Consider the following 12,622-nt stretch of genomic DNA (forward strand, 5'->3'; position numbering starts at 1 on the left):
CACACCTGCACACACTCTAGGCTCTTCCTGCTGTGCTCAGGCACCCCAGCCCCATGCCCCGCAGCAGCAGTGCAAGCATCCCAACCTGCTCCAGGCACCTCCTCCCATCCCCCCCTCCTGGCCCCTTCCCACTCCCCATCACTGCCCACCCAACTGAAGTCAGAGCCTACCCAGCCGTCCCCTTCTCGCTGTGCCAGTCCCTAGTAGCTTCAGATTCCAGGATGGGGGTTTGTAAACAGATTGGACAGGTGCTTAGCTCAAGATCCTGTCATGGGGAGGTGAAATTAACATACTCCTGCCCCACGATAAGACTTCGGGGAAGAGTTTCCATTGGAAGATGTTGCCTTTTAGGGTCATTTTAAATAATGGTTAAATTCCAAAGATGTTGCTTTCCCTTGGATACATAGCGCATTCATTACCTGCAGTGGATAAAACACAGTAAAGATGCAGTGCTAACCCCTAACTGGGGTAATAAAACACGCCCTTCCCTAAACGGGTTGGAGGGAAATAGCAGGAGTTCCGTTATTCCTCTCCAGCTCATCTGCGGAAGTGGTTCTTGCCCACGGAAGCTCGCGATACTCTAAGGAGCCACAGGACTACTCCTTGTTTTTAAAGTTACAAACTAACATGGCAACCCCTCTGAGGCTTTAACTAAGCGGGAAGATCTAGCTCTCGCCCTGAGAGAGATCCACCCGCCACTTCCCACCCACGGCGTTTGTGGGCAGCACCGTCACAGACAGGATGCACTCAGATGATCTCTGTCTATGCCAGGTACTCCGGGCGAGGGTCCATCCAAATTGGGGCTGAGCTCACTGTGGGGAAGCTCACCCTGCTGCTGCCCATGTGCTACAGAAAGCCAGGGCCATCACGAGATTACTAAACACACCACACAGAAAACACAATGCTTCCGACTTTTGGTGGGACGCAGTAACTCACTGCTCCTCCCTCCCCCCAGGCAGAGGCACGTGACGCCTTACAGTAGCTTGCACAGAACTGGTCCAGGGCAGCCCATTGCATGCGCCAAGGACAGATACTTTAAGGCTAAATGTCCTAATGTGGAAACTAAGCCCTCAGCCTGAGTTTGAAGTCCACCAGTGAAGCCAGGCTCTCCCCCTGAGCTGTGTGCACCGAGGCCGGGCGCTGGTCTCCCGTAAAGGAGGGGAGAAGCAGCTTCGGTTACGAAGCAGCCGAAGGGAGTCATGGCTTAATACCTGGCGTAGGACCTGTCCAGCCCTGCTTGGCTAGGCGGATGTCAAATGGGACACAGCCAAGGGGGGCACACAAGAGGAGACGGGAGCTTGTGATGGGTAGGAGGTTCCTCTATTCCCCTCACCTCATACCAGAGGAGAAAGGGTCCTACATTTTGACAGTAACCCAGCAGGTTTCTCACCGTGACCCGATACGCATTCAGATACCTTTCCCGGGTTTGCGTCTGGCTTCTGCTGAAGAACCCTCACGTCTCCTCAGCGGAGGTCACTTTCAGGCCTGTTGCCATTCTGGAACCATACCATGCTAAGAGCCCATTGTGTTATCTTGTTGCCAGGTATCTGGTAAAGTGCCTTGCAGCAGTTCACGCCGGCCAGCCCACCCCGCCGTCTGTGGCCTATTTGTCTTTAATGAACTCCGGAAAGTGTTGGGTCAGGACTGAGGCAGACTTGCTTAAACCAGACATTTACGCGGAGGCCTATCGGCGCAGAGCAAGCAGGTCAGTAAAGAGGGACTGAAGGAAAAACGTCTTCAGTTTAACATTCAGGTAACCCTGGAATCCAAATCCTTCCTCACAAATACGGAAGCCACCAAAATCGGCTTCTTAGCTTAAAGGAGACAGTGTGACGCTGTTCCTGCTGAAATGAAGATTCTGCCCCTTCCTCATGGTGCCCATGCAAGTGAATCAGTTTTTAGTGCTCCGGACCCTGCTAATATTAAACTTCTAAATGCAGATAAAGCATCAGATGCTAGAAACTTAATTCCTTCTTCAAGTTGTCCGTACAGCCCCAACGCAATGCAGCTCCAACTCTGCTTCTAGCCACTGAGTACTACAGCAGATCAGCACTAACGATACACGTCCTCACACTTACAGATGGAGACATCCCCGTCTCTGGAACCCAGGAAAACCTAGCAAGCCACATACATAGATCTGTACTGTAGTACAGGGCGACTCAAATTTGGAAACCCCGGGAACCACAATGATACTTACAACACATGCTGAGGGCTGCAACTTAAGTGTAATTCCATGAACATGCAAATATATGCAAATAGCTTCTTTCACACTGACAGGCATGAATACAAAGATTAAGGCAAGACTACACAACACACAGGCCCCATTTAAGTCAGTTCTGCTGATATTAATAAAAAGCAATTTTTATCTGATTTCCACCCCTATGATGGCACTTTTAATGAGCAATGACAGTCCAGGAATTTAACTACTAAAACGCATATCAACTGAAGACCATTCTATTGACTACTTTTGTTTTGGCTCCCACCTGCGGGCCGCGTGTTGAGCCCCATGTAAATCCAAACTGCACCACAGGCTGCAAACAAACAGGCTGTGGGCTGTGTTTTGAGTAGCCCTGCTACAGTGTCTTAGAACTGTATCTGGCCTCATGTACTGAATAGTCTGTCACTTCAGTTCCTTAAATCCATTGCACTCTCTCACCTCCTTCCAAAGCTAAGGAAACGTCACATGGGTCCCAGCTACACAGAGACGGGAGCTGCTATGGGTGGAGGTCCTGCCGAGTGCTCCTCTTTGACTTGTGGTTAGATGGTTTCAGTTTCCCTGACCAAAGCGCTCTGCTTTCAGAATAGGTGGAATGAAATTCGTTTCCAGTACTCCCTTCAGAATGCCTTTGGCTCGGTGGGTACGTACCGTGGTGTGTATAGTGTGTGTTTACAGACATGTACTCAAGACACAACTTTCTCCCCAGGCTCCTCAGCACGGCAGCAGCCAAACTACAGGCTTTGATTCAGTCCGGAGCTGAGGAGTACGTGGCATGGAACAGGTGCACAGTACAGCTGGTACAGGCTGCGAAGGTCAGTACAAGTCCAGTATTCATGAGCCCTGCCAGGTACGGCTAACGCCACACAACAGAACCCATGGTCAGCTTAAACAGACCCAGTAACATTATTTACTGTTCCTCTGACAGAAGCACCTATTCTGTCGTATTCTGCTCCCTGCCACTGACACCTAGAGCTCCCGGGGGAGATCTGGGCCCTATTGTGCTAGGCACAGTACAAACACTGAGAAACACACTTCCTGTCCAAGAGACCTTATGGTCAAGAAAACAAGGGGCAGGAGGGGAAGCAAAATCACAGAGAGGTGAAGAGACTCACCCATGGTCATGCACCAGCCAGTAGCAGAGGAACTAGCTTCCACCTCCATTCCCTGTACCCCAGAATGCACCATCTCCAGTTACCATTGAACTCAACTGCTGCTGAAAACGTCCATTCATGTCCCTTTGACATCGGTGCTAGAATCAGAAAAAGTTGTACGGTCATTGGGCCAAATTTACCCTGACTTAAGTCTGTGGAAGTCTCGGAGTAATTGCCAGGGTGAATTAGGCCTATTGTTTCCTTTTAGCTTTAAAAGGTATTTCTATACCGCCACTCACACCCCCGCAAAAAAAAAAGAAGTTATAAGTCTGATACTGTAGTTTCTACTTTAAAAGAAAACAAAGGAAAACTTAGTGAGACCCGAAAGGCACAGTATATCCTGAGGAAAATGATGGGGGATTCAGACAGGCAAAATGTACATTCTTCAAACTGAAATTTGCCCGAGACAGCTGAGTTAAATAGCTGAAGTGTGGAGAGAGCACAACAGAGGAACCATTAAGAGAATCTGCATTCAAGGGGGAAATGAAAACACCTGGGATTTCATTACAGGTTGAACCTCTCTCGTCCAGATCGCTCTTATCCAGAAACAGCCATCATCCAGAATGATTTTACTTAGCTGGATGTCCACTTTTCATGGATGTGGGCAAGTTTTTCGCAGTCCCATAAAGTTTGTTTACGGTGTTCTGTGCTGTTAGTGAGGTCTCATTTGTCCCTACATGTCCTTTAAAAGCACAGGAAGCAGTGGATGTATAGGTAATGCTGCTAGAAAACACTGACCTCCCATGGTCCAGAAAACTCTCGTTCAGAACTGGTCTGGTTCCAAGGGTACTGGACAGGAAAGGTTCAACCTGTACATCTCTAGTAGGCAACAGATGAAAAAAAGTGCCTTAGAAAGTTTCAGGCTTTGCTGCAGCTACATAAAATAGTTACCCTCTTGCTCCCATTTTATCTAAAGGAGAGCATTTTTGAAAATAAAAATCCCTGGCTCAATTGTTCTACTAAAATGAAAATGTTTAATTTCTTCTGCAATGTGTACTTGGACAGACTCACGCAGAAGCTGAGCATACTACTCCAACTGGACAAAGCGTAGATCCCTTACATGGGTGGAGCATAAAGGAAACTGACCGCTGAAAATGCAGCAGCATTGCTTAGATACTCCCGTTAACAGGAAACTGCACCCACTGTGCTGCATCCAGAGCCAAAGCTCCTAACAGTGCAAGTGCTTCCCATCAGCAAAATACTGCCCAATGTTTTAGAAAACATTAGACTGTTTCTCTCGTGCTAATTGCATGTTGGAAAGAACCAGTGCATTATGATCGCCCAGAGAAGTGTGTTCTTTCAAAAGCAGAAGTAACTATATCCACAATGAGTAATATTGTCTCTCTGTAATGGCATTGCAGTCCCATCAGCTGCCTAGCGTGTGTGCTCTCCCTGTTTCTGGTAAATGGGAGAGCGGCAGGCAACCTCAGTGGAACAGGGAACTCGGCTCTGATAAGTAAAACGTGCAGCATTTATTAGGCACGATTGAAAAACTAGAATTCTTTTCTGGGCAGCAGTGGGAATGGCAGAAAGCTTTCTGAGTTAGGAGTTTTCCCAAAAGCTGCCCAGTGCATCCAATGGATACATTTCAGATGGGGAGAAATAAGTGCAGGTTTTCCTTTTGGAGCCTGTCCTCTCCTGTCCCAACCCCCCGAGACAGGAATTAAGGACAATAAACAAAACATTTTCATCGAGCCTGCTCTGTGCACAACCCTGGACTGCAGGCCGGATCCTGCGCTCACTCAGATCAGTGAGCAAACACCCCACTCACGTCTGTGGTCCAGGATCTTGGCAGGGGGCAGGGAGAAACGGTCCATGCTTTGGAGGACGGGGGTACGGGTCAGGAATGCCCTAGCACCTGCAGAATGGAACATCAGGCGCTGAGACGGACGGGATTTGTAAGTCAGCAAATCGGGTCAGGGAGCTTGGCAGAGCCAGAGTGAAAGTGAAGTGGAGTTCTGGGCTGACTCCCCCAACGCTGGGAAGGCTGAGTGCTGCATGCTACTGCAGTTAAATGATTTCTTTTCCCCTCACACTTCACATATAATCAAGGAGCCAGCCTCACTGGGCTCAGCGTGCTGGATTTCAGTGCCTTGCTCCCATTCCGGTGGCCTGCAATGCCTACGGACAATATTTGAATATGAGTAAGCCGGGTTCAGAAGCATTTTTCTAATCTTTACCAGTATCATGGTGATGACTGTTACTGTCCCCGCTTCTCTGCCATGTCAACATGAATGCCAATGGCCTGACCTACCCCAGGACAAAGGATAAACGCTGACAGAAAATAGCCAGTGAACGTGAAAGGTTTTACACCCTTTCCTGGAAGGTTTAGGTCACTAAGCAGAACACTTATCACTGGGGACATTTCTAAGGCTGCATTCATAGCTGAATGTAATTCTTCCGTAGGCTCACTGCCAGTACATCATTGTGAAAAACTTCATAGATACCGTGGAGAAACTTACAAACGAGGCTGAAATCCAGAAGATTATGAAACACCTTTGTGACCTTTTTGCATTACATGGTATCTTCTCAAACACGGGAGATTTCCTGCATGATGGGTACATATCTGGGGACCAAATGGATTTGGTGACTGCATCCTACTTGGACCTACTCGCTGTCATTCGGTGAGCTACAAAAGTATTAATACATTGTACAGCAGCACCCCACCCCAAAAGGGGGACATGCTGTTAACTAATCATTGTTAAGGGTAGTTGTGTGTCATCATCACCAAGCCTGATGAGATGTCAGATGTACACAAGTCTTCCGTGCAAGCTTTATTTTGATAGCTATTACCAACACAAGCAAGACATTTTTAAAATACAGAGTGTACCTCCCTAAACTGGGACTCTCTGGTCTGGCAAATTCCATGGTCCAGCAGCAGCACAGATATTCCTGGACCACAGAGCCCAAGGACAGAGAGGTCTGGCAGTGGAGCAGGAGTGCAGCAGAGAGGCCAGGCAGTGTGGTGGGGAGCTCCGGCCATGGCAGCTGAAGGCTTGTGATGATGACACACAACTACCAGAGAGTTCCAGCTGGCAAGTGGCAGGAGGGCGAGGGCCCAAGGGCAGTGGGGTCGGAGGGCAGCAGGACAGAAGGAGCCAGCAGCAGCGAGGGGCAGCAGGACGGGGAGGTCAGTGGCAGGGGACATCCCCTGGTCTGGCAAATCCCATCCTTCAGGACTTGTTAGGTCTCCAGGGTGCCAGACCAGGGAGGTCAACCTGTACATAAGAACGGCCGTACTGGGTCAGACCAAAGGTCCGTCTAGCCCAGTATCCTGTCTGCCAACAGTGGCCAGCACCAGGTGCCCCAGAGAGGGTGGACCGAAGACAATGATCAAGTGATTTGTCTCCTGCCATCCTTCTCCAGCCTCTGACAAACAGAGGCCAGGGACACCATTTTATCCCCTGGCTAATAGCCTTTTATGGACCTAACCTCCATGAAATTATCTAGCTTCTCTTTAAACTCTATTATAGTCCTAGCCTTCACAGCCTCCTCTGGCAAGGAGTTCCACAGGTTGACTACACGCTGAGTGAAGAAGAACTTTCTTTTATTAGTTTTAAACCTGCTACCCATTAATTGCATTTGGTGTCCTCTAGTTCTTCTATTTAAGGAACTAATAAATAACTTTTCTTTATCGGCCCTCTCCACACCACTCATGTACAATTTTAACCTAACTGTTGATTTAAATTACACTATTTAGAGAAAAACAAATTTAAACTAGAACGATAAATAGCAGCCAAGCAGAGTGCCTTGTAGCTTTTAAACATCCAGCAAGCCATGCTAGCCCTATATATGAAATAACTTTTGGCATATTGAATACTTTCTGCCATTTTACAAGATGTCTCAGTTGGTTTCAAAGTCACATTTGGTTATAATCAGAAAAGATTAAAAGGTTTTTCAGACATGACCTTTAAACAAAAAGGTAACCATGGAGTCATTTCTCAGATGATATAGTAAACTAATCCCTTACAGTGTTGAAAAAGCTGGTTTCACATCGGATTTATTTTTATGTAGATACTCTGTTTCATTGGGACTTTAAGTTGTTGACCCTGTGAGGTAATTTGGATTGCACAAAACCTACGCAATTGGACTACAAAATAGCAACTGAGGCAGCACACTTCCACTGGAATTTCACAGGCAGGATTCAAAAGCTAGCAAATCTAAACTGAATTTTCAAAAGATCCCAATCCCTGGAACTCATTATCAAAGATACTGCTGAGGTTAAGAGTTTAACAGAACTCAGGAGAGAAGTGCCCATTTCTATAAAATAATGAAAACATGCTGGAGTCAATACTTAACATTTAAAATGACAACAGCCAAGAGCTTGAAAGGGGCACAGATGCACCAGCTTCAGGACAAGACAACCTCATTGATAGGGGAAGTTCCTTCCAAGCTCCTAGGTGCAGGTCATTTCAGAACTATCTATGGCAGCATTTCATGCAGTCCTGGCTATTGTCAAAGGCCAAGATTCAGTAACATATTTAATCAGTGATAGAAATGTAGCCGTGTTAGTCTGGTGTAGCTGAAACAAAAAACAGGACTATGTAGCACTTTAAAGACTAACAAGATGGTTTATTAGGTGATGAGCTTTCGTGGGCCAGACCCACTTCCTCAGATCACTTCCTTTTGATCTGAGGAAGTGGGTCTGGCCCACGAAAGCTCATCACCTAATAAACCATCTTGTTAGTCTTTAAAGTGCTACATAGTCCTGTTTTTTATATTTAATCAGGTCATTAGAAATGATTACTCAGGTGCTTAAAGACAAGCACATGCTTAAGTGCTTTTCTGAATCAGGGTCAGAGACAGCACACTGGACCAGATGAGCCATTGGTCTGATCCAGTACAGAATATTCTATATGCCTGTAATTAATTATGTTTATCTCAATCTACTACAAACTCTGAAAGAAGTCGTAGCATGTGTGGGAGATTTACAGTGACATTTTGAAACCAACATGGCATTTGACCCATTCTTAGTTCTTTCCTTATATGATGACATCATCCATGGCTTGCGGAGATCCTGTTTCTCTAAGTGGCCTTTTTTAACAAGTAAATATAATTTGGAGGCATATTACTGTAATTCCATTTTCATTTCCTCCATTTATTTTTTTTCTAAGGCACTAAAACCGGAACTTCATTCTGTGGGGAAATAAACATTGTCGTTTATTTGGTTAGTTTAAAAAATAAGTCTGAATCTATTTTTTAATTAGCATTATTGTTTGAAAACTTTAAGATTAAATCTATTTTACCAGTGGCAGCAACAGCAAGCATAATACCTGCATTTCTAATATGACTATGATGTGCATTTCACTAATGACAGCATCGCTGCTTTTCATACCACGGTGGCAGGGTGCAATTGCCAAGTGAAATACCATCCAAAAGAGAAACACCCCCTACTCCCACGGGCCAGCACAAGCCTGGGGACCGCTGAAGCCTCACATCAGCACACTGTATGGCACAAGCTGTAGGGCTTGATGATTAAGTGCATCACGGTTGCTTCAATCCAGAGTCAGGGACCGATCCACAGAGGTGCCAAGTGCCTTAAATTGCCATTGACCCTAATGGGAGAAGAGAAAGCTCAGCAGATTGGAAAACTGCCACTCACAAATGAATGTTTATTGGCCAATAATCTCTCTCAAAAACCAGGAACGCCACGTTTGAGCTTTTGCCAAAAACTCAAAAACGAATAGCAAAAGTAAGCAGGAAGCCTGCTAAACACCCCCTGGGGCCACTGGCCACTTGAGACGCTAAAAGAGCACTCAAGAGTGATAAGGCCGATGCAGAGAAATTAAATGAATTCTCTGCATCAGTCTGCACAGCTAAGGACGCGAGGGAGAGTCACACATCTGAGCCATTCTTTTCAAACGACAAATCTGAGGAATTGCTCCAAATTGAGGTATCAGTAGAGGTGGTTTTGGAACAAATTGAGAAATTGAACAGCAATAAGTTGCCAGACCTGATGGCATTCACCCAAGAGTTCTCAAGGAACTGAAATTACCGGATCATTAACTGTGGTTTGTAAGCTAGCCTTTAAATTAGCTTGTGTGCCAAATGGCTGGAGGATAGCTAAGGTGGTGCCAATTTTTAAAAAGGGCTCCAGAGGTGATCCTTCCAATTACAAGTCAGTAAGTTTAACTTTAGTACCAGGCAAGCTGGTTGAAACTACAGTAAAGAAAAAAATTGTTAGACGCAGGGGCAGCCTGTGAGCCTAGGCAAACTAGGCAGCTGCCTAGAGCGCCACTGGCCTGGGCGCCCAATGATGACGTCACGGCCATTGATGGCCGTGCGCGGGGGGGGGGGCGCTAATTGCACCGCCCGCCTGGGGCGCCAGCTGCCACAGCCGGCCTCAAACCACTCCTGGTTAGATGCACAGATGAACATAATTTGTTGGGGAAGAGTATACATGGTTTTTGTAATGGGAAATCATGCCTCTCCAGTCTACTATAATTCTGAGAAGGGGACAACAAGCATGTGGACAAGGGGGACCCAGTGGATGTAATGAACTCAGGTTTTCAGAAAGACTTTGACAAGGTCTCTCACCAAAGGCTCTTAAGCAAAGCAAGTTGTCATGGGATATGAAAAAGGGTGGGTAATAAAACAGTGGCATTTTGCCAGGGTACGCTACAGTGGATCGCTGTTCCTGGCCAAAGGAAGCTGTGGGAAGCGGTGATCTGTGGCCAACGGGATCTGCAATCACTTGTACCTGCAGAGGCATAGGAAAATATAGTGGTGGCAGCCCACTAGGTGCTGACCCCGGCCAACCAGATCTGGCCTGCAGACCCGTATTTGCCCATTCCTGGATAAGAGAAAAGGTCCTCTCATGGATCGGTAACTAGTTAAGATAGGGTAGGAATAAATGGTCAGTTTTTAGAATGGAAAGAGGTAACAACTAGTATTCTCCAGGGCTCTCTACTGGGACCAATGCTATCAAATATTCATAAAAGATCTGGAAAAGGGATAATCAGTGAGGTGGCAAAATTTGTAGACAGTGTAAAACTGCTCAAGCTAGTTAAGCCGCAGCAGACTGCAAAGAGCTTCAAAGGGATCTCACAAAACTGGGTGAATGGCCAATAAAATGTCAGCTGAAATTCAGTGTTGATAAATTCAAAGTAATGGGATTATCTTTTCCAATATACAATTATACATACCAAATGATGTCTGAATTAACTCTTCCCACTCAAGAGAGAGATCCTGGAGTCAGTGTGGACAGTTCTCTGAAAACTCAACTCAATGAGCAGTGGCGATCAAAAAAGCAAACGGTGTTGGGAATCTTTAAGAAAGGGATAGTTAAAATAGCATCTTGCCGCTGTGGAAATCCACGGCAGGTCCACATCTTGAATACTGCTTGCAAATGTGGTTGCCCCATCTGAAAGATTTGGAATTGGAAAAGGTTCAATAAAAACATTTAGGAGTATGGAACAGCTTCCATGAGGAGAGATTATTAACACTGGGCAGCTTGTAAAAGAGACAACTAAGGGAGGACATGCTAGAGGTCTCTAAAGTCATGACTGGTGTGGAGATAGTAAATGAGGAAAAGTTATTTACTCCCTTCCATAACACAAGAACCAGGGATCGCTACATTAAATTAATATCTGATTTAAAACAACCAAAAGGAAGCACTTCCTTCACACAGTGCAATGTCTTTGGCACTCCCTGCCAGAGGACGTTGTGAAGGCCAGGACTTTGACAGGCTTCAAGAAAGAACTAGAGAAATGAATGGGAGGATAGGTCCATCACTGGCTATTAGCCAGGATGGGAAGGGATGGTGTCCCTAGTTTCTGTTTGTCAGGACAGGCATGGGAATGGGTGACAGAAGATGGATCATTTGATGACTGCTTGTTCTGTTTATTCCCTCTGAGGCACCCTGCACTGGACACTATAGTTAGTCTACACTGCCATTTTTGCTGGCAGTGAATATGCAAATGAGGCACATATTAGCATATTGCTGTGCCTCGTTTGCATAGTTTATGCACATCTTTTTTGTGCAAAGGGTTTTTGTGGGGAAAAAAGGAGTGTGGACAGGGGTTTTGCGCAAAAATGTTTTGGTGTGCATAAATTATGCAAATGAGGTGTGGCGATATCAGAAGACAGGATAGCGGGCTAGATCAGTGTTTCTCACCAGTAGTACGCGTACCCTTGGGGTACTTTAGAGACGTCTGAGGGGTACGTCAACAGAACTGAAATATGAAGAAAACTGAACTTTTGTTGTTTTACGGCGCTTTATTATTTTTGTACTTTTTACACCCAAAAATGTCATCACCTGTGCAGCTACGATTAAGTTGTTTAAACAAATGTATTGCAATGGTAGAAAAAATGTTTGTGTGTCTGAAAACTGGAGGTACTTATAATTTTTTTTTTTAAAGGGGTACTTTATAAAAAAAAATAAAAAAGGTTGAGAAACCCTGGGCTAGATGGACCTATGGGCTGACTCAGTCTGTCCATTCTTATGAACATTAGTTCTTAAACCACCAGGTTTCTTCACACTACAGTAAATACTCAACTGCAAATATGAACTGTTTTTCCCCATTTGGCCTCTGCACAATAATAAGGGTTTCATTAGCCCTGCAGTGAGCATGGTCTCTCTGCTTCTCCAGGAGTGACGCAGTGCCACTAGTGGATGCTTTTGACTTCACTGATGAAAATTTAAATTCTGCACTTGGGAGTTACGACGGTCACGTCTACCAGCGGCTTTACGAGTGGGCTCAGAAGTCACCAACCAACCAACAGGTAAGGGACAGTGAACTACAAACTACTGGCACCTTTACAATAGCCTAGACCCACATTATTTTGACCTATAATATTGAAGGCTGATGGTCTTCTAAAGCCAAAAGGTAAAAATCACAATATGTTCCTTGGAATGGAGTACAGCCGGTCTCTGACTTACAACCACCTTCACTTATGACCATCCGCACTTATGACCAAAGCGGTCGTAAATGAGGTCCCCGAGTTACGAACGCGATCCGCGTTTACGAACAGTGCGGTCGCCTGTAACTCAACGGGATCCGAGTTACGAACGCTTCGAGTTACAGCCAAGTGTTTGGTCCGTAACTCGGGGACCGGCTATATTCAATTGTGCCAGCTACACTCACGGCTCAGAATCTGAGGGTTTAATGACTGAGACCCCGCTCTAGCAATCAACTCCATGGAGATGGACCTCAACAGACATGAACGGGACACCCCACATCCCTCGCTAAGGAGTTACTCAAGGTTAGGGATGTTAAATATCATTAATTGAATAGTCAATTAACCTCTTGAA

The 12,622-nt window shown here is 45.8% G+C and overlaps 1 protein-coding gene across 2 annotated transcripts in view; it reads left to right on the top strand.

Moving 5' to 3' along the window:
• Positions 1-12,622, top strand: part of ACOX2 (acyl-CoA oxidase 2) — a 31,803-nt gene that overhangs the window by 16,402 nt on the left and 2,779 nt on the right. For both annotated transcript variants that reach the window (XM_075938403.2, XM_089781289.1), the window contains exons 11-14: positions 1,544-1,705; positions 2,925-3,030; positions 5,776-5,993; positions 11,961-12,093. In XM_075938403.2, coding sequence (XP_075794518.2) covers positions 1,544-1,705; positions 2,925-3,030; positions 5,776-5,993; positions 11,961-12,093 — 619 coding nt within the window. The remainder of the gene's footprint in view (positions 1-1,543; positions 1,706-2,924; positions 3,031-5,775; positions 5,994-11,960; positions 12,094-12,622) is intronic.

Source organism: Pelodiscus sinensis, chromosome 11 (assembly GCF_052426305.1).
Source record: "Pelodiscus sinensis isolate ZL-2025 chromosome 11, ASM5242630v1, whole genome shotgun sequence".
Classification (NCBI taxonomy): domain Eukaryota; kingdom Metazoa; phylum Chordata; order Testudines; family Trionychidae; genus Pelodiscus; species Pelodiscus sinensis.